Raw genomic sequence first — 20,833 nt, 5'->3', positions numbered from 1 at the left:
GGGCTCGTCTCCCTGATCAAGGGCGAGAGACCTTCTGAGATGAGGTGGTGGGGGAGGGGGGTGGAGGCCATAGAGGGCAGGGATGTGCTTGTCCCTGGGCTAAGACAAAGGTGAGAGGGAAAAGTAGCTTCAGGTTGCCTGAGACGCCCTTGCAAGCAAGAACTCATTTAATATGTCCAGCATGATTCCATTTTTGGAGAAGAGAATACAGTACCTAAAAAATAAAATTGGGCAGGAACCTCTGGATGGTGGGATTACAACAGATTTTTTTTTTCTTTTCTGAATTTTCCAGTGTTGCTACAGTGACCATGTATTACTGCAAAAAGCCGTTTAAAAGAGAGAAGGAGATGTGCTTGGCCTCCCCTCTTGAGTCTCCTTCCCGAGGGACCGAATCTTTAATAGATTTATTTCAAACCTAAGCATCGCATGGAGCAGTGTGGTGAGAGGAAGGCTCTCATGAGGAGGCCCTGAGCAGTCCAGCCAACAAAAGGCCGTCCTGCAATGGAAGGCCGCTGCTGTGCTGCCCGGCTTCTGAGCCTCGGTGTGTGCTCCTGAGTGTGTGTGAAGGCCTGCCACTCCTTACACTTGTCAACTAAGAGATGATTGCATTGCGTTGCGAATTTTAACTTTGTCTTCTTTCTTTTTTCCTTTCCCTTCCCTCCTCACCCCTTCCTCCTCCTTTCCCTCCTCAAGGCCTCTCCCATCTCATGATGAGCGAACAAGGTAGGTGCTTGGTGCTTGCAACATTGCAGCTGCCTCGAATTGCTTGCCTTCGTGCCTCTGGCTGGCCGCTCGGAGTCTCATTGTTGCTGGCAGGCCGTTTGCTGCCTGTCCCTCCCGCTGTGGGCCAGGCTGGCAGCAGGCCACCCTGGGGTGGGGGGTACCGTTCCCGATGCATCTTGGTTTCCTGTCCCCATCATCCCTTTGGCTTGTCCATTCTGCACCACCATTTGTCATCCCGGGCACTGGCCCTGCCGGGCTGCCTCCAAGAGAGAAGCATGAAACAAGGCATGACGGCGTCGATAATGGGGCTGAATGGAGCTAATTTCCGAGCAACAGAGCGGTTAACTTCCTCCTGCTCCTCCCCGGGCCCCATGCTGGGGCCCTGTGGTTGGAGGAGAGGAGCTGGGCTTCTCCCTGATTTTCACTCTGAGTAAAGGTTTGCTTTTTGTCTTCCCCTCCATCCCATTGCCCACTGTAATGACTTTCAGCCCCACATGGTCAAAGGAAGCCCTTGGGGGTTTGACTGTTTTCAGTTTTATATAAAAGCAAAAACCACCCAAAGAACATGCTAATGTCTTCATGGCAGGATTCTAACTCATTATACACCCTGAAGAAAACTGCATATAAAGATCTGTAAATTCAGCATCTGCAACCTAAAATATTCAAATATGCAGGGAATGAGCTGTGCAGGAAATTCAGCTCAGCTAAGCACAGGGTGGGCTGTGAATGAAGCCTTTTTCTCCTAAATAAAAATTTTCCACATCATCAGCCTAAATCAGGATTTGAGAACTGAGCCTACTTAAAATTGTCTTTTCCTTCACTGTTCAATTGCTACTATTGTGTTTCTTCTGAGCCTTGGGATGATTGTCAGATTGGTCTACCTGCCTTGCCCTGACACCCAAAGACTGTACTTCAATTTCTCTTATCTGTTTCTTTGCAAAAAACACATGGGACAATGGTACCTCTTCTGGAGGACCAAAGGAAAGGGCAAGGTGGGGCCCATCTATGTTGTCTGGTTTTTCTCGATATTTTGAGGAGGGTGAGGCAATCCTGAAGGGTCGCTTTCCTTCCCTGTTCAATTACACTGGACCCATCAGTTGGTGTTGCTGTAAAGGGGAGTATGCTCAGATCAACAAACCACCCACGGCTGAGAGAAGTTTGCTTATGATGTCCAGGGAGCTGTGGTGGTGGGCAGTTGAGGGCATCCTGACTTGACAAGACAGCGTAATGAGGAAGCACACCTTCCCAATAGAATTGAATCCTCCCGAGCTCAGCCAAGATCTGCGATGCGGACTTGACTTTCAGTGAAGATACGGTCTGGGATAGAGTGAATGTCAAAGAACAGAGCTGGAGACAGGAGGTCAGGGGACTTCGGCAATGTTAGATGGAGCTCTGGAAGAGAGTGGGATAAAGCCTCATTATCCTTGTCTGAGGATGAGGGAAGTTATCTGCTGACAGCAGCTAACTATGAAGTACATATGAGTAGAGAGGATGCACTGGATGTCAGCCTGGTGTCTGGGAATTTGGGAAAGTTAAGCACTTCTCTGCAAACCAGGATGCCCCAGGCTCTTTGAATTACTAGAATCTGATTGGCCTGACTTTGATAGCAAGTTCCCACATAGCTCAGTCTCCACACTGGTCTGAACAACAATGTGGAGAATCTGTATTATCTACCTCCCCCCACTCTCCCACCCCCTCCTCAGTTTCTCTTGGGCCCCCAGCATGATGTGTACCTGAGCAGAGAATTCGCACATACCCATGTAAGCATGCTCTGGGCTAAGTCCAGCACTTTCTAGAAATAGAGTCTTGAAGCAATGAAAGAATGACAGACACAACAGATACCATGAATTCCTCGTTAAAGAGATTTCCAAGAAAGGACGCAGAATTCTTCTGGGTGGTCAGTGTCTCTAAGTGTTTAAGTTGCAACTTGCAGTTTAATCTGTTTTGGGGAAGGTTCTTTGACTGCATCCCCCTCCACTCATGTTTTCCCCATCCCACTCCCTTCTCTGTTCTTGCCCTGTGACGACTGCCCAAGAAGTCAACCCTGCTTCCCACCTCCACTGCTTTTCTTCCCCTCTTCCTTCACCATGAAAGAAAGATTTCTCTCTGGTTCCCACGGAATCTCCAGCATTGGTTTCTGATGCCCGAAAGTATGTCCAGGAATACTTACCTGTGTTGTATGTGTGCACCACTTGTACATGTATGTGACACTCTTGGTCGCCGTGACTCATGTTAATGGTGGGAAAATGCCACCGGAGAACTTGGCTTTGTTGAGACTTTCCCAAACCAAGTTTACGTCAGTGAAGTGTGTTCAGTTTCACATTCATGTGGCTGCCCAGTGCTCTTGCATGCAGACTTTACCGTGTTTCTAAGGACGGGCTTGGGAAGAAACAAATGGGGAAAGCTTAAGCGTGAAGCTGATGAGGGCAGCTGGCAAAGCTGTTTTGGCTTGTTTAGGCTTCACATTGTGCATTTGTCTTGTGCTGCTTTCTCAAGATACTGTGCTGTTGCATTTACTGTTGTGAGTTTTTGTGGTGTCTGTTATATTTATTTGTGTGTCTGCAGTGTGCTGATGTTTTCCTCTCCCTGCTCTCTCTCTCTCTCTCTCTCTCTCTTTCTCTCACCGCCTCCGTGGTGGACACCATGCTTCCTCTACTTAACTGGACCTTCCACTTCATTTCTGTAGGTAGAAGTAAAGGTAGAGATGATTTTATTTTTCTCATTATAACTATCAATCTGCCTTCTGCAATATTCATGCCTCCAGGGGGAATTGTCGATTCTGATTAATACAGTCCAGATTATAACTGAGTGCTTTTAACAACAACTAAACAAATAAATAAATAAAAAGCCAATGCTATCATTTCCCTTCAGTGCACTTCATGTTCGGTGGTTGGGGTTCATTCCGAGTTGGCCTGCCTCCCTCTGAATCCAGGATGGGACTTTATCCATTATGACGTGCTATTTCTAGCAGAAACGGGGGACTCTGAAAGTAGTTATGCAGAACTATTTCACTTAAATGTGGAATTGTCTGAGATTCTGTCCCGGTCAGTGTTCAGAGGAACAGGGGAGATGTGAGATGCCATACTGTTGTTTTCATTCCTGGAGACACCTGGAATTGAGACAGCATCTGTGAGGGGAGGATGATAAGAAAGGGGAGAGGAGTGGTGTATTGCTTTAAATTTAATGTGAAATTTGGGGGATTCGTATGTATTGCTGTTTTATCTTCTGTGTTTCCTGCATTTGGGGGAGTAGAAATGTCCTGACTGGGGGCAATGGGCTAAGAAGGGTGGGACTGAGAAGAGCTGTGTAAGGACACGGGAATGACAGTGCCCTCCATCGGAAGAGCATGGAGAAAGGTAACACTGGACTGTCACTTCCAAAGTCTACCTTTGCCAGGTAGGCAGGGAACAGGAGAGGCGCAGAGAGGGTGGGCTTGCTCCAGTGCTCTGACCGGGCTTTCAGCATCACACCTTTGGGGAGAGCACAGCTCACTCCTTCACTCAGTCAAAGCTGTCGGAGACCCGAGCCCAAGAACATGGCTCACCAGCTCAAGTTGGATTAGCTGGGCAGCAGCGAAGGGAGAGTTGAACTGATAAATTATAAATATGAATCTACGTCCGGTTCTCTTCTCTTCCCTCCTCACTCTCCAGCCCTATCTCCGTGGAGCTGCGTACCGCTGCTTGCTGCAAAGACTGGCAAATCACAGGAATAGGAAATGTGAATTCTGGCGTGAGGATGTTGAAGGGGCTGACAGCTCACTGAACGTGCTGATTTGACTCGGGTCTGAGAACGGGCCATCTCTCTTTTGAGTTTTATGCTTTTCTGGATTTTTCAAGTTATGTATGGTTACCTTGGAAGCAGTTTGGGTCTTTCCACTTTGAAGTCAGCTGATTGCCTATTCTTTTTACACTAACCACAGGAGGGCTCATTTTCAGAAATTTGTCACGGGGAACCCTTACCGCATTATGAGCTTGGAGCCTTTGGAAAGGAGGTGGGAAAGGGAGAAGAGGCAGAGGAAGGCTGAGTGGAAGCAGACATCTGTGTCTGCCCCTTCCGCTTCTCTGCTTCGTTCAACCAGAGGCTGCCAGAGATCTCCTCAGAGGCAAAGCCTTACCAATCCTTTCTGAGGACTCAGCCCTTCTGAAGCATGTAACTGTGTGTCCTCTGCCCCTCTTCTCACTGGCGTCTGCGAGAATACACAAGAGGGAGTCTTCCTGTCTTCTTCCCTTCCCCCGCCTCCAAATCTCCCCTTTTCTCTCTGTGATCCCCTAAACCGTCCCAGAAGATAGATCTTCCTTGCTTTTGCACCTGGGTACCTTCTTTTCTTTCTCTGGCTACTGCTGCTACCTCTGAGCATGCCCTTTGTACCAGCAACTGTGCCCTGTGCTTTCTACGTCTTATTGTCCTTACTCCCCACACCTGTTGTATAAGGTAGGTGATGGTGTTACCGCGGCTTTATGGAGAAGTACAAGGCTCAGAGAGCTATGTTTGCTATGTCAGTTGGCTACTAAGTGGAAATGAAACTCAGAATCTGGGCCCCTAACCTCTGCTCCTACGGCCTGTCTTCGATCCGAGGATGCCTTCCACGGATGTCCCTCCCAGCTGCTTTCCTGGCATGGACCTGTCTCAGGTTCCAGCCTGCCACTTTGCATTCTCTGTAACACAGGTCCCTGTAAATATTCCACTGCTGTGACCTCAGTGTGTCTAAGTCAACCTTCGTATCAGCTTCCCTTTGCAACGTCCCAATTTTCGTTCATGGTCCCTCGGTCTCCTCATCACCCAGACTTGAAAACCAGGAATCGCGTTCTATCCTTCCTGAACTTTTCTGTGTCCTGGGTGACCAGTTGAGAGATCTTACTGAGATTCTCCTCTGGATTATCCCGTGCATCTCTACTGTCAACACCCTCATTCAGTTCCCAGGTAGCCCTTATTTGATTTTTGCCCAAGCCTCATTCGTCCTCCTGCCCCTTCCAGGCTGTCCAGTAACTGAGAACTACTTACGCTCTGCTGTCCTCCACCTGGGATGCAGAATTAGCTATCTCACTTTCGAAGTCGTCCCTAAGATGGCCTAGTGTACCTTTAATCTTCTCTCCTGTTAATCTTAGATGCAAAATTGTACCCCAAATAGGGTACCGCGAAACCTTCCTGGACCTTTCCTCTTCTGCTAGCTTTACTGATTCTCTTTCTCTCTCCGGTAACCACTCCTCCTCACCTTTGTTCTGCCCATTGAAATCGCACAGAGATTTCATTTCCTAGTTGTTGCTGTCTGTCCTTGAGTGCTGTATTCGGAGGTGAGCTCGCACTTCATATATCTCTCTAATATTTTCTATTAGAGTTACTGGGGAGCTGGACCACTCCACTCTGCAAGATGGGCAAGGATGTGGAAGGCAAACATATTCATTTGTTAATGTCCAGATGTGTGTAGCATTGTAGGGTGCATGTGGAAGGGACTCAAATCTCTAATCCTTCTTAGTCTGCTGTCAATCATCTTCCTAAAAGTGAAAATAAAGCAAAATTAAAATTAAATCGGATCATGTAGCTCATCTGTTCAAAAGCTTTTGAAGGATTCTCATTGTATAATTGTCAGTGTGCCTCCCCAGCTTTATTTTCTATAATACCTTCCACTGCACACTCTCACCCCTGCCGGCCCCCTGTCTCCTGAAGTCAACAACTCACTCTGCCTGAATTCACATTATGGTTTCCTGCCTTTAGTCTTTGGCCGGGGCTCTGCCCTCTTTCTTGAATGTCCTTGGAATACCCTTCCTCTCCTTATCACACTTTAAAGCCAAGCCTCCTAGGTGTGGCAGACTTGGTGCTTCTGTTACCGAAGTTCCGCGCCAAAGTGCCTTTAATCCAATTTACTTGTGTGTTTCGGGCAGCCTCTCCCTACAGGACAGAGGCTGCATCTTGGTCATTTCTGTTACTTACACTGCATTTAGCTCCGTATTTGGTCCAGAATTGTACACCAACCAGTGTCCCTTATCACTGGCCTCCTCAGCCTCACAACTGCCTGAGCCAAGAAGCCCCAGTGGGTCATGGACTGAGGCCAAATGTTGTGGTTCCACTTCTCTCCTCACCCAGGCCTTCTCTTGGCCCTGTGTGTGCAAATGACAGAGGGCAATGGTCCCAGATGGATTGCATCAGAATAAAAGCAGGAAAAGTCTTTGGATTTATTCTTAGGAGATTGTCAGAGGAAAGAAAGCCTCAGATCTTGTCATTCTTCAAAGCTGAGCAGCAAAGCAGTGAGAGCAGAATGGAAAGAATCATGACGTGAAATCTACGAGACAGAGTGGGATGTATGTGTATACGTACAGGCTGTGATGGTCATCGCCACATTCAGGAAGCCTTTGGGCTGCCCTGAGCCAAAAGCCATTCTGACTACTAGGAAGTGACTGAGTAGGGGAGGTACACAGCAACCCGCCTTGGTCAGCTTTTTGGACCTGATTTTGACAGTCTTTGTTTAAATGTTGAGTGTGTTTTAGCTTCTATCCTCTTTTTCTTATGGACTTAGGGATTGTCCATTCTGGGTTAGGCAAATATTTTTCCTTGAAACTGCACCTGGGGTAGATGTTGCAGACTCCATGTCAACAGGGGCCTGATAGGTGTCATTCAGGAGCAGATCCCGTGTAAGAAAAGTCCTGGTGTGAGATCAGCAACAGAGAGAGGCGGGGAGCACACATCGCGTCAAGGGCGGTGGGCTCTGCTCTGCTCTTGCTAGTTGCTGCCACAAAGAATGCATGCCCAGTGTCCCGAGATCCTCAAGAAAAGCCGGAAGTGGATTTATAAAAATATATAAATATAAATAAATATAAAAATTTATAAAAATATAAGTTTATATATATTTATAAGTATATAAATATAAATAGATGTAAACTTTATGAATATAAATAAATATAAAAATTTATAAAAATATAAGTTTATGGCATCTTTCATTTTAAGTACATATGTATATATATATATATGTATATATGAACACACTGTAGGCCACAAGCTACAAGCTTTTGACCTTTGGCTTGAGGAAGAAGGAATAAGATTTCTCATGGAACGTCAGTGGTGGGAAGCAGTCACTGGCAGCAGCCTTGATTCCATTTCTCTTTGCCTGTAGCAGCGGTCAGGGAGAAGGAAACTTTCCTACCCTCAGCACTGCTGCCGGGGAGCCCGATCCACGTGTTGGGTGAAGTTGTTTTTATTAAGCAAGGTAGGCATGCTTGTGGAGGGCACGACAAATGCTGAGAATGATCAGGAAGAGCAGTCACAGACTGCAACAATGGCCAAGAAGTTTTCATGAATTTTAAATCCCGAGGGCAGCGGAGGGTGGCATTTACTTTCTTTTTTCTTTTTTACAGAGCCCTTTATTACTGGACTAGAGAGTGTTGACCCCAAGATCTACTTTAATCTGTTAGAACTTAAAGATCTCTTTCAATTTATTTGCATGTATTTTTCCCTATGTAGATTTGATCATTTGCCTTCCAGTCCTGAACTAGTCAATATTGGCCAAACTAGAAGGAGATAATCAAGCTACATGAACTCGAATGTGATTCCATATAGATTGTATTTTGCTGATAATAATATTAAGAAAGCTGGTTTGAGGAGTTGAGCCCTCTCTAGTCCCTGCTAGGACCAGAAAGCCCTGCAAAGAAGTTACTGTTTTGATAGCCAACTGTTTATGCAAATTAGTAAATGCAATGCCAGCTACTAATTATGAAAATAAACTCATCTGTGCTCTATAAATATCTAATTATAATAAAATAGGGGCAATATTACATTTCCATCTCTTGCCTCATCTCTTTCTCATCTACCAGTGATCTGTCCTCTTGACAATGAATAAAATCACTTTGTTTTTTTTTAAAGAAGCCTGTTTTTCCTGCCTCTTTCCCCCCCTTCTAAGGTTTTGAAAGTCTGCGGGGGAAAATAGATTTATTTTCAACATAGAAGTAAAATGGCCTGATTTTAGCAACTCTGTGTTTTTGACATTGATGTCTTTGAAATTGTGCTTTAAAAATATGAAGTGTTTATTTTAAATTTCCTCGTTTAGAAATTTTTCATTGGACAGTGAAGACTTTTTTTGAGAACAGTTGTTCTTGGAGTTTTGTTTTTTTTTTAAAATGTTAATGTGAGCAGATTTATTAGTAAAATGTGTGATGGATCAATGGGATGTTTCAGTTAAATTCCAATTGACCACATCAAGGAAAATATTGCTCAGATTTCCAAGCAACATGGTTATTTCCTTCTCAATTAACAATTTGGATTAATTGATTATGCACAGATTTTATATCTGTGTGTGTATATATATCATAAAACACTTTCTCCTTGAACTTGAGTAGTGCTCTGCTTGTATAGCCTTTAATCAAACAAAGTTGGTTCATCTTAGAGGTATAGACTTTAATCAAACCGAGTTGGTTAATCTTAGAGGATAGATAATTTTCAACTGTAGATCTCTAGGTAGACCCACATAAACTTAACTGATAGCATCGACAGGTAAAGGATCTGAATTTGAATTCAATTGTGACATGCTTATGCCACATCTCTTTTATAAAGCGAGAATCCAGAAGGGTAACGTGGTAGAAAAAACATTTGATAAGAAAACAAGCAAATGTGTTGCCTTGTGTGCTTGGGCTTGTACATGTCATGGACTATTTCTCTGGTGTGCAGGGAAGTGTAGTGTATCTGGGTGTAGGTATAATTTCTTCACATATGTATTTACAGGTTTATCGTGGTTGAATGTGTTCTTGCATGTGGCTTGCATACGTAGTATACTAAAAAGAATACAGTCCAGGGAGCCGTGCCTCTGAATTTAGCGTATTGTCTGCTGTAACATCAGGAAAGTGATGTTTAGTCACCATTCGGCAAATACTGACAGAGAGCCAACGATGTGCTGGGCCAGGACCAGGTGCTGAGGACACAGGACAAGCTACGCAGACATGGGCCGGACCTCCGACACCTCGGTGACGGTCCACAGCAGTATGAAAATGGCTTTCGGATGTAACAGCTACCTCACATCCTAAAGTTTTAAATAAATTCAGTGTTCAGCATATTCATGTATCTGTAATTTTATGAATTTATCTTGAAGGGAAACTGTCAGGTAATACTTGAGTTCAAATCGCCCACCCTTTAAATTCTCCGATGCTGGGAAGAGAATATTCTTTGCGGGTGAACAAGCAGGAATTTTTTATTTTTTCATTCGCTCGCTTATTGGGAGAGAGCATACACGGTGTAATATGTTAAGTTCACACTCAAGAGTACGCTTAAATATTTAACCTGTATACGCCCCTGTCAGTGCCCACCCCCCCCCCCCATAAGGTTCTGTCCTGCTACTTTCTGTCCCTTATTTTTAATATAGTGTTCTCCACTCCAAAGCTCTGCATATCCATGTAGAAATCTACCAGCAGGCAGGCTCCAGAGTGCTTTCGTTTTCATGAAGGAAGGCTAGCCTTGTGAGAAAGGAAGGCAATTGTGATTTTTATTGTGTGTCAACAGAGTCACGAATGTTGTCATTCGGGGAGGTGTGTAGCTTTGCTCTGTCTTTGATGGCACTCGGATTTCCTTCTGCACAAAGAGAACATCTAATTGATATCATTGGGCTTTGCTTTTCTTTTTTTCCTAAGGCATTAGTGGCTAGTAGAACAGCAGAGGTAGAAAGGACCATATGCTTTGTAAAAAGCCAGACTAATAACACTTTTTGATGGACATCTGATTTTTAAAAGTGCGGCATCTTTCATTAAAATTTACGTGTGAAGGAAGGGCGGGCGCGGTGACATGAAAGCTAATGCAGCTTGCGCGTCTTGACATAATAACAATCACAAGAAACTGGAGATCCCAGATGGCAGCTTGGCCTTTGCCATCCTTTTAATAAGCTACTAACTGCTAATTATTTCACTCTTTGGGGCAAGTTAATTTACTGTTGACTCTTAAAGAGATACTGCTCTTTTTTTCCCTCCGTCGCCAAAATCAGAGCCCTTTCACCTCGAGCTGTTGCAAGTGCCTCCCTGCGGGTTGAAAGCTTGTCAGCTGATGGTAACAATGATGGCAAGTACTGGGGCAGAAAATGTTCCTTAATAAATAATATTTTCTCGCTTTCTTTGAATTTAGAAAAAATATATATATTTTTAAATGCGCTTGGCTAGGGATCCGTTGTGTGTGCGTGCATGCATGTGTGTAAAAGCAAGAGATCAGGGATCCATACAGGGAGAGGATCTGAAATCTGGAGCCTGTTTTAGAGTGAAAGAACAGCTGCCTTTTAAATGGTTGCTAATTCTGACAATTAATGCTGTTTTGTGAGTGTGTGATTTTCTGTGATAGCGGTGAGGAGAGATGATGGTGTGTAATAGCTCACTTCCTAAGCGTTATGGTAATGTAGCGCACTGATGAAAGACAGCGGGGTCCGCGTGTTCTGGAGCCCTTTTGAATGAAGAGCCTGCAGAACACGCTTTTTCTGGGTTTCAACTTCCTTAGGATGATTTCGTATTTTAGCACAGGCGCAGATTATTAAATAAGTGTGCAAGTGGCCTTGGATGCATCGGGAGTGTTTGGAAAAGATCCTTGTTTGCAACGAGCTGTCTGACAATCAAAATATTTACTTAAAGATAAGCTAATGACTGTGTCTTGCAAATGCTTGCGGATCCATTATTGAAATGAGAGTCAGTTCTTTGGCTTGATACTATCTGGAACTAGATCTCAAACCTCAAATACTATTGGGTGTAGATGTGTTTGTATTATAATTCTCTCAAAACAAAATAACTTGGGTGTTAGACAACAAACAGAGGTAGGAAAATTTCTCAACCCATTTTCTTTCTTATTTATTTATTTGACAGAGAGAAATTACAAGTACACTGAGAGGCAGGCAGAGAGAGAGAGAAGGAAGCAGGCTCCCTGCTGAGCAGAGAGCCCGATGCGGGACTTGATCCCAGGACCCTGAGATCATGACCTGAGCCGAAGGCAGCGGCTTAACCCACTGAGCCACCCAGGCACCCCTCTTAACCCATTTTCTTAAGCTGAATTAAGTGTGTTACTATGATCAGTTGTACCTTGCTGCTCTTAAGAATTAGGAAACTTGGGGCACCTGGGTGACTCAGTGGGTTAAAGCCTCTGCTTTCGGCTCGGGTCATGGTCCCGGGGTCCTGAGATCGAGCCCCGCCTCGGGCTCTCTGCTCGGCGGGGAGCCTGTCCCTCTCTCTCTGTTTGCCTCTCTGCCTATTTGTGATCTCTGTCTGTCAAATAAATAAAATCTTAAAAAAGAAAAAATTAGGAAACCGGGGCGGGGTTGGGGGAGCACGTGGGTGGCTCAGTCGTTAAGTGGCTGCCTTCAACTCAGGTCGTGGTCCCAGGGTTCTGCGATCAGAGCCCATATGGGGCTTCCTGCTGGGTGGGAAGCCTGCTTCTGCTTCTCCCGCTCTCCCTGCTTGTGTTCCCTCTCTCGCTGTCTCTCTCTCTCTGTCAAATAAATAAATAAATAAAATCATTAAAAAAAATAGAATTACTAAACAATGGGGCACCTGGGTGGTGTAGTCGGTTAGGCGTGTGACTCTTGATTTCAGCTCAGGTAGTGATCTCCGGGTTGTGAGATGGAGCCCTGCATCTGACTCTGTGCTCAGTGCGAAGTCGGCTTGCCCCTTTCTCTCTGCTCCTCCCCCTACTTGTTCCATCTCGCTCAAATAAATAAGTAACAAATAAATAAAATATTTAAAAAAAAAAAAGAATTGCTGAATGGTTTAAAATATGCATTGAAAAAACACATTTTCCAATTCTTGGTGAGATCTCTGAATATCTGTGAGTTTTGTAGGGTACTATCTTGTCTCAAGTGACTTGTGTGTTGTTTCTCGGTTGATGGGAGGACTGTGGAAATCAATCAAACACTAATTAACTTGCTTATTGTTTAAGTCTAGAGGAACTGGACACATTTTAAGTGTTATATTTCTTTAAAACTAGTGCTTCACCTGATTTCAAAATAACCCCAAGGAAATATACCAGCGTGTGTGTGTATTTGGGGAGGTTTTGTCATCTTTCAGAATCTGATATTATACAGTGTGTTCAGCCAGATTGCCAACTTCTTAAAGAATTTTGAGAAATGCTAATAATATTCCAAGAAAAAAAAAGCACTGAGAAAAATAAGTTCTCAAAACATAGGTTGAAGACAAAATGAAACATTGTTTTTTGACCATAAGACTTCTCAGCGCCTTTGTTATGACAATGAAAGTTATACATTGTTGAGAAAGAAAATGTAGTTTTCAAAGTTACCCAAATTTATGTGATGTGAAATCTTTTTTGTTTTTTTTTTAATAATTTACATTTTGGATGAGGAGAGCTAGAATTAAAACTGGTGTTCAGTTGAGAAACTTGGGACAAGATAATTCTCGAGTCTTTTTCAAGTCTAATATTATAAGTTGTCGTGTCTCTAGAATTTGAAAGAGGCTTTTGGATTGGCTTTACTCAAGAATCTTCGTAACTGCATTTTCTGTTTTGATTGGGAATAGTTTTTTGGAGGGATTAGTTTCAATAGGGAAATTACTGCTTCCTGGTAAAATGCATAACACAGATGTTAAAACAACTGCAGTTTTAAAGACACTAGTCTTGTTAACACACTTCCAGTTTGTATTACCTAAGTAGTCCGACGGATATCTATCCACTGTGTGTAAACAGCGTTCCTGATAAATGGCCTGCTTCACTGCAGGAAGGGCTGATCTCAGCATAAGAGGAGAAAATTACTGGGAACTTTAAGTTTTATTTGCTTTGAAATTTGGAGCTGGTGAACAGTCCTTGTGGTTATCAGTTTATTGCTAAGACCATTCATCCGAACACTCTGAGAGTTTGACTATCGATGCCTTTTTTTTTTTTTCCCCAGTGAACACATAGGTAGAAGATATTCTTCCCAGAAAGAATGACTTGTACTGTGTTTAAGAATCATTGGCTCGGGGCACCTGGGTGGCTCAGTGGGTTAAGCCTCTACCTTCAGCTTGGGTCATGATCCCAGGAGCCTGGGATCGAGCCGTTGGTCATCTGTTGTGGGCCATTCACCCGCGGCTCTTAATCTGGTTATGGAGACATAGTTTGCTGAGCCAGCCAGACCCTCCCCGAGTGACCACTAATGACCATTTACAAATGTCTTGGCCAAAATTGTTATGGGATGGGTGACATTCCCAGTTCTAAACTAATTGATCCAGGTGGTAGTTGAGCCTCGAACACCCGACATCCTGGTGTGAATAACTCTAATGCAGGGTCAACATTTGGTATTAAAAAAACCCTGAGATACGTGTCAGAAGACTAGTTTGGGATGCTGGGGGAGAAAACAGGACAGATCAGAGCGCTGAGGTTAGTGCTTGACCTTTACGAGGTATACAGCCTTGTTAAGCCTTATTATCCCGGTAAGTAAAATGGGAACAGCAATACTACCTACTTCATAGCATGGCTGGGAACCACTGAGACAATGTGTATAAAAGGCTTATGTCTGAGCTTGGATCTGACATTAAAAAGACATTAGTTATCACGAACATTAGCAACAAACATTAGTTATCAACATCATAATAAATACATCTCATCAGTATCGCTATAGATCTGAGAATTTGGAACAAATTAATCTTTTTAACTTTCCACGTCTTTGCCTGTACAGTGCCTACTTGGTGGGTTGGTTCTGGACAGTAACTGATATCATGCAGGTGAAGTGCTCTGCAAATTAAAATGGCACCATGCAAGGAGGAGCTAGTAGTCCACGAGGACATACGCTCCACATAAGTAAGGGCGGTACGTGTGTTCGTGACCGTGGCATGTCCCACACCTGTAACACTGCCTGCCTTGTGGTAGAAAGGACTCGGTGAGTGTTTGCTGGATGGGTGTTAGAAATCACTGAACTAGTTAGTAACTCTTAGCAGATTTCAGAAGCATGGACAGATCCAAGTTTCCTGTGATTTCCATTTTACTTTCAGTGGGAGGTCTTTGGGCACTTCCTTTGCAAGAGGCAACTGTTGGCCTCTTCCTTGAGATCCTCCTCTACTACTCATAGAAAAAGTAATCCCAGGGGGCACCTGGGTGGCTCAGTTGTTAAGCATCTGCCTTCAGCTCAGGGCATGATCCCAGGGTTCTGGGATCGAGCCCCACCTTGGCTCCCTGCTCAGCAGGAAGCCTGCTTCTCCCTCTCCCACTCCCCCTGCTTGTGTTCCCTCTCTTTCTGTCTCTCTGTGTCAAATAAATAAATAAAGTTAAAAAAAAAAAAAGTATTCCCGATAAAGCCAGTGTGCTCTTTAGGTGTTAGATGGATATGTTTGCTCTTGTTGTGTGCACAGAGAGCTAAGGGATTTCGTTACGTTCCTTTGATGAAACTACGTGAGCCACGAAGAAAACAAACGCATTTGGTTAAGAGCTAGTTTATAAAAAAATGCTGATCTACTTCCCCAGAGTTTAGGAGCATATAATTTCAGAGCTGAAAGGGAACTTAGAATTCCTTCAGTCCACCCCACTGTGATTTTGTGGATGACAAAACATATGCTGAGGCGGCAGAAGGGTCCTGCCTGCTGCCACACTGATAATTTGCCGTGTTGTTGGCGTCAGACCCAGACCTTCTAACTCCCGAGGCTGTTTTCTTTTCTCTCTCACCAAGCTGCCTCTAAGATGCGACCAACTCCTCATCACCATCACTGCATGACGGTATTTGTTATAGATCCCCCCACGGGCTGCTGTGCTCATGCAGTGTCCAAAAGGTCCCGCAAATAGCGGGGTGAGAGCATTCTAAACAAGGATGGCTCTTAAATATGTAACTGCCCCAAGGACCCATGCGACCCCGCTTTGACACTGTCAGTAAATTGCTCTGACTGCCAGGATTTTAGACTCTTTGTACAACTTTCTGGCTTAGAGTAAGAGGATGACAAATGCCGAGATGACTTTAGAAAGCCTTTACACCCGCTTGTTTTTTTCTTTTCCTGTCCCATATTGCCAGTTTCCAAGAGGAGATGTCTGTACGGAAATACACTTGGGACTAATTTGTAAACTGTTACTTAATGACTTTTTCCACTTCTTTTCTTCCATTAAGAATACTTTCGTAATTTTGTTTACAATTTTTTTTAACTAAAAAGGAAAATTCATTTTTTCTCAAGTAGGAATCTGTTTATCTTTAAGCCAGTATCATTCCTTCATTGTTGTTACTGTTTTAAGATTTATTTATTTGAGAGAAAGAGAGAGAGAGAGAGCATGTGCGTGCTCTGGAGTAGGGACAGAGGGAAACACGCAGACTCCCTGTTCAGCACAGAGCCAAACGTGGGTCTCATCCCAGGATCCTGAGCCAAAACCGGGAGTCTGATGTTCCACCAACTGAGCCACCCAGGCAACCCCCCATTTTGTTTTCTTTTTAAAATAATTTTCCGGGTGCCTGGGTGGCTCAGTCGTTAAGTGTCTGCCTTCAGCTCGGGTCATGATTCCAGGGTCCTGGGATTGAGCCCCACATTGGGTTCCCTGCTCGGCGGGAAGCCTGCTTCTCCCTTTCCCACTCCCGTTGCTTGTGTTCCCTCTCTCACTGGGTCTCTCTCTGTCAAATAAATAAATAAAATCTTAAAAAAAATAGTAATTTTATACTTTAGAGTTTGCCATGGGTGTGATGGATTAAGTTTAGTGCCTTTCCACCAGGCATTTTTGGGGGCTGTTGATCAACGCACGAAATCAGTTCTTAAATTGTTGCCAAACCACCTTCCTTTAGACTGCTTTGATCACAAGGGCTCTCAAGTGTCAAAGTCATTTGGAGAACTAGATAGATAAAATGCATGAGGACTAAGCTTTTTTCCAGGATAGAATAAATAAATGTGTTTTCTATTATGTGCTCAGCTTTGATAGTGATTTGTTAAAAGGAAAAAAAGAAAGGCGATGATATTAAATATTTACTAGAGTGATTTAGTCGTATTATCTTGTGTTCTGCATCTCTGTTTAATAGTGAAATCAGCTACTGTTGAAATAAACATCATTAAACCAGAGGTAGTATGAAGGTCACTGACGAGGCAAGGTTAAAGTCATTTGTGGAGAATAATGACTTTTGTCAACTTTCCAGATCCCTTCCTGTTTTCGCCGGCTTTCCTCCAAAAATAATAGGGAAAAAAAAAATACATGTGAGGATTCACAGCCTCACTTTCTCTCTTGCATCCTTTATGCCCAGCCTTGCATCCTTTCTGGCCAACCTCAGAGCTGGAAGCCTTTCATGCATTTTTTGTTTCATCCATTTAGTGGACAGAGACAGGACCGTTCTCCCAAGAGGTAAGTGGTTGCATTTCCCTTTCCTGGCTCTTCCGTTGGCTCTTGCTTGGCAGTTTGTTTTAGAGGTGGGAGCCAGTGCCTCTTCCTTCTTGGAAATGGTTTATCTTGGCTGAAATGATCCTTAAGTTTCTCTACCAGTGCCTCCTTTATGTGAAGCAGTTTTTAAAAAATCTTATTTCTCATGTCCCTTTAAAGAAATCTTTGAATGATTACATGACATTATCCCCATTTTCACAGATAAGAAAATAGAAGTCCAGGGTTGCAAAACTAGTTACAGAGCTAGTAGCAGGACCAAGATGAGCTTATCCTTGCCCGAGCCCGGAAGCTGAAGCTGATTCTACGTAACCATGTACCATCGCTTCAACTAATTTTATTGAACGTCAGTTTTCCCTTCCATAAAATGGGGATAATGATGCATTAATGTAAGATAGTCTTCATAACGCATATAGATACTATTACATAGAATGTATTATAAATAATACATTATTTTACTTGTGGTAAATTGAGAAGTGAACTAACACATGTTAAGTGCCTAACAAGATGTCTGGCTCTTGCTGTAATTTTCATAAATAATATGTTCCCTCCATTCTTGACAGTAACAACAAAGTATAATTGAATTTAACAAGCACTGAACACAAGGGATACACAAATTGAATAAAAATCAGTCTTTGTTCTTTTTAAAAAATTTTTATTTATTTATTTGACACAGAGAGAGAGAGAGCACAAGCAGGCAGAGCAGTAGGCGGAGGGAGAGGGGGAAGCAGGCTCCCCACTGAGCAAGGAGCCTAACACGGGGCTCGCTTCCGGGGCCCTGGGATCATGACCTGAGCTGAAGGCAGTTGATTAACCCACTGAGCCACCCAGGCTCCCCTCATTCTTTGTTCTTAAGCAGTTCACAATATGGTAGGTCGAAAACACCTTTATAATGAATTCCAAAAGCTATTCTTCCCCCCCCTTTTCTTTTGGGCTTTGCACCAAATGATACTTAAAAAAGGTAAGAGCCTTTTTCTAAGGGAGAGTCGGTGCCTGTGAGTTTGAGATACTATCTGGACACTGCTGGGGCAGCTGCTTGGGGCTCATTGCCCAGCTCGTCTGTGTTTACCTGACCCTGAAGTCCAGGAAGTAGGCTGGGAACAGGATAACACGGAGAGGTGCAGGGAAGTGACGGTGTGTGTTAGGGTAGACTAACTGTTGTGACCAACAGGCCCCAAATCCCAGGAGGTCGATGCTAACAAGTTCCTTATTCGCGTCACACTTTACAGTGCAGATTGGTGCATGGTGAAGGCAGGGCCTCGGCTCCACCCAGTCATTCGATCATCTTCCATCTTGTGGCTTTGCCATTTTCTAGAACCTTGTCCTTCATTGCATCCCACGGGCAGATGCAGAGAGAGGGAGAAGGTGAGAGAGCAAGCAGGGTGTTTTCTTTTGAAGGGTCAAACCTGGATGTAGTGTGCGTTGCTGTTGGCCAGAATCCAATCCTGTGATCCCACCTGATTGCAGAGGAGGCTGGGAAAGGTAATTCAGCTGTGTGTCCAGAACGACAGGGTTTTTTTTCTCTGCCCCAGTGGGTGCGTTGTGTTTTGTTCTTGCGTCATCTTGTGTCAGGCCTGCTAGACTTCTGCCCCTTCCCTTCCTCCAATCTAATGAACGCCATGGCTCCCTGGTTTCCATGAGACAGAGGACCCCTGCCCCTTCCTTTTTCTATAATATATACATATATCTCATTTTAGATAAAACCTTTCAGAGTTACCATGATGTTTCTCAAAGTGCTGAGAATCACCCCAGGAACTTGTGAAACTAAAGACTTTCAGTTTCTGCTTTAACCACAGAATCTGCAGGTCTCAATTGTTCTTATGATCAGGCAAGTTGGAGACATACAGTGCTCTAGCCAACTCCAGGGAATAAAGCAAACCGGAAAGGGAGTGTCTGACTTTAGTAGATGTATTTTTTTTTTAAAGATTTTATTTATTTATTTGACAGAGAGAAATCACAAGTAGGCAGAGAGGCAGGCAGAGAGAGAGAGAGGAGGAAGCAGGCTCCCTGCTGAGCAGAGAGCCCGATGCGGGACTCGATCCCAGGACCCTGAGATCATGACCTGAGCCAAAGGCAGCGGCTTAACCACTGAGCCACCCAGGCGCCCTAGTAGATGTATTTTATTGGAAACAAATTTCACATTGATCTTAGCTTATAAACCTATTTGCTATACATGAATTTTTATTAAATTGCAATTTTTAAGGGATTTAACCTCACTCTTGTCTTGCATCCATAAACCAAAAGCTAAAAGTGTAGTTGGGATCTTAGCCTACACTGAGGAATGGGACCAGACGCCTGATTCACTAACATTTTGTTTTATTCTGATTGTTGGGTAAGACTAACTCAGCATCTGTTTTCCCCTCTTCATCACTTCACAAGGGAAATCCTCGATTAAGAGACTTTTCTTGTTTCATCAAGACAGTGTTAAGTAGGAGTTCAAGTTTGGTAGGCTTTTGTGGCTGACTTGTGAATCGTTAAATAATGCAAACCCTTTTAATTCTTACATTCGTATTCTCTTACTCTAGTGTATGTATAGGAACCATTAAACCACGGTATTTTGAAATGCACTCCCTTCCTGTAAAGCTGTGCCTTTCTCCCTTTGGCCGTGTTGTACTTCTGGAATGGATGTCAGAGTGTGGCTAATTCTGGGCTTGTGACTCTTTTCTTTCTCCCGTTTTATCTGCCTCTTTTTGTGTCTTTGTGCGCAAGTCTATGATTACTATTGAGTTTTCTCCTAAATGCCAGCAATTATCTCACAGGTGGAGGGATTAGGAGAAAGCCCAGAGCATTGCACTGGGATTAGAAGAAAGGTTGTCTCCACCCGCTTTAAATATAGTGAAGGGGGGGGGAGTAGAGATCTGGAGGAGGTCTGCAGGACTGGGGGGAGGGTGGACATTTTGCTTCTGATATTTAAATCCCTAGATGGAGTGAAGGAAGAAACTCCTAATGAAAGAGAGGTGATTAAAAACCTAAACTGGTATGAGGTTATTGTTTCCGAGAGCTGGGGATGCGGGAGGGGGAGACAGCAGCGTTTCTGCTCCTCGGCTGGTTGTTTCCCCAGCGTCTTCAACTGAGAGGTTTATGGTTTTACTATATTTATTTATTTGTTTGTTGGTCTGACAGTCTATTTCGTGGGGGGGCTGGGGAGCAGAGAGCTCAGAGGGTCTAATATATGCCCAGGCCAGGGGAATTTTGGTGAGACATTATCTTTCTTCCCAGCAGGGAATGATTTATTTACCTGGTAAGTCAGTTAGGATGCTTTCAGCTGCAAATAACAGAACTTTCAGCTCAGCTGCCTTAAATAACAAAGGGAATTTATGGGCTCAGTTCTTGAAAAGTCTAGTAACTCAAAGGATTTGACCAAGACTTACCCTCTCACTTCGCCCATTTTTTGGCTTTGCTTTCTTGATGTTGGCTTCCTTCTTGGTGGGCTGCTTCCCTTGTGATCCCAAGAGGGCTGACAGCCATTCCCAGGGTGGTTTGCTTCTCGATTCACGTAAGTGAAGATGAGTTCAGCAGAAATCCTGGGGCTTCAACGAATGGGACCTGCTGAAGTCATGTGATTCTCTCTGACCCTAGTCAGAGGGATGAATTTCGCTAGTTGTCTTAGGCCTGACTCAAGTTCCAGAATTAAGGGAGAGAGTGAGCTGTTCCTGCAGTACAGGAAATTCAGGGGGAGGCTAGATATTTGACCCCACATTTTGGGAATTGGGGATTAGATATTGTGTAACAGAAGCCTACTGAACCTGAATGGGAGACTTGGAAAAATCCAAAGCCAAACCCAAGCATGTCACTAGTCTCCTCATCAGGAAGCTCTGGGTGTGTGTCCTTCACTCTGTCCATCTGGCAGTTA

General features: G+C 44.0%; 1 protein-coding gene across 36 annotated transcripts in view; it reads left to right on the top strand.

Moving 5' to 3' along the window:
* The window catches only part of NRXN3 (neurexin 3), a 1,566,681-nt gene that overhangs the window by 116,842 nt on the left and 1,429,006 nt on the right, over positions 1-20,833 (top strand). For 30 of the 36 annotated variants that reach the window (XR_009355806.1, XR_009355805.1, XR_009355804.1 and 27 more), the window contains one exon: positions 694-723. The exons of the other annotated variants lie outside the window; for them this stretch is intronic. Coding sequence is in view for 26 of the 30 variants with exons in the window: in XM_059182676.1 (XP_059038659.1) it covers positions 694-723 (30 nt within the window). In the remaining 4 variants the exon portion in view is untranslated. The remainder of the gene's footprint in view (positions 1-693; positions 724-20,833) is intronic. 36 annotated transcript variants of the gene reach the window in all.

The sequence above is a fragment of the Mustela lutreola genome, chromosome 7, assembly GCF_030435805.1.
Source record: "Mustela lutreola isolate mMusLut2 chromosome 7, mMusLut2.pri, whole genome shotgun sequence".
Classification (NCBI taxonomy): domain Eukaryota; kingdom Metazoa; phylum Chordata; class Mammalia; order Carnivora; family Mustelidae; genus Mustela; species Mustela lutreola.
This window is presented reverse-complemented; position numbering and strand designations above follow the sequence as displayed.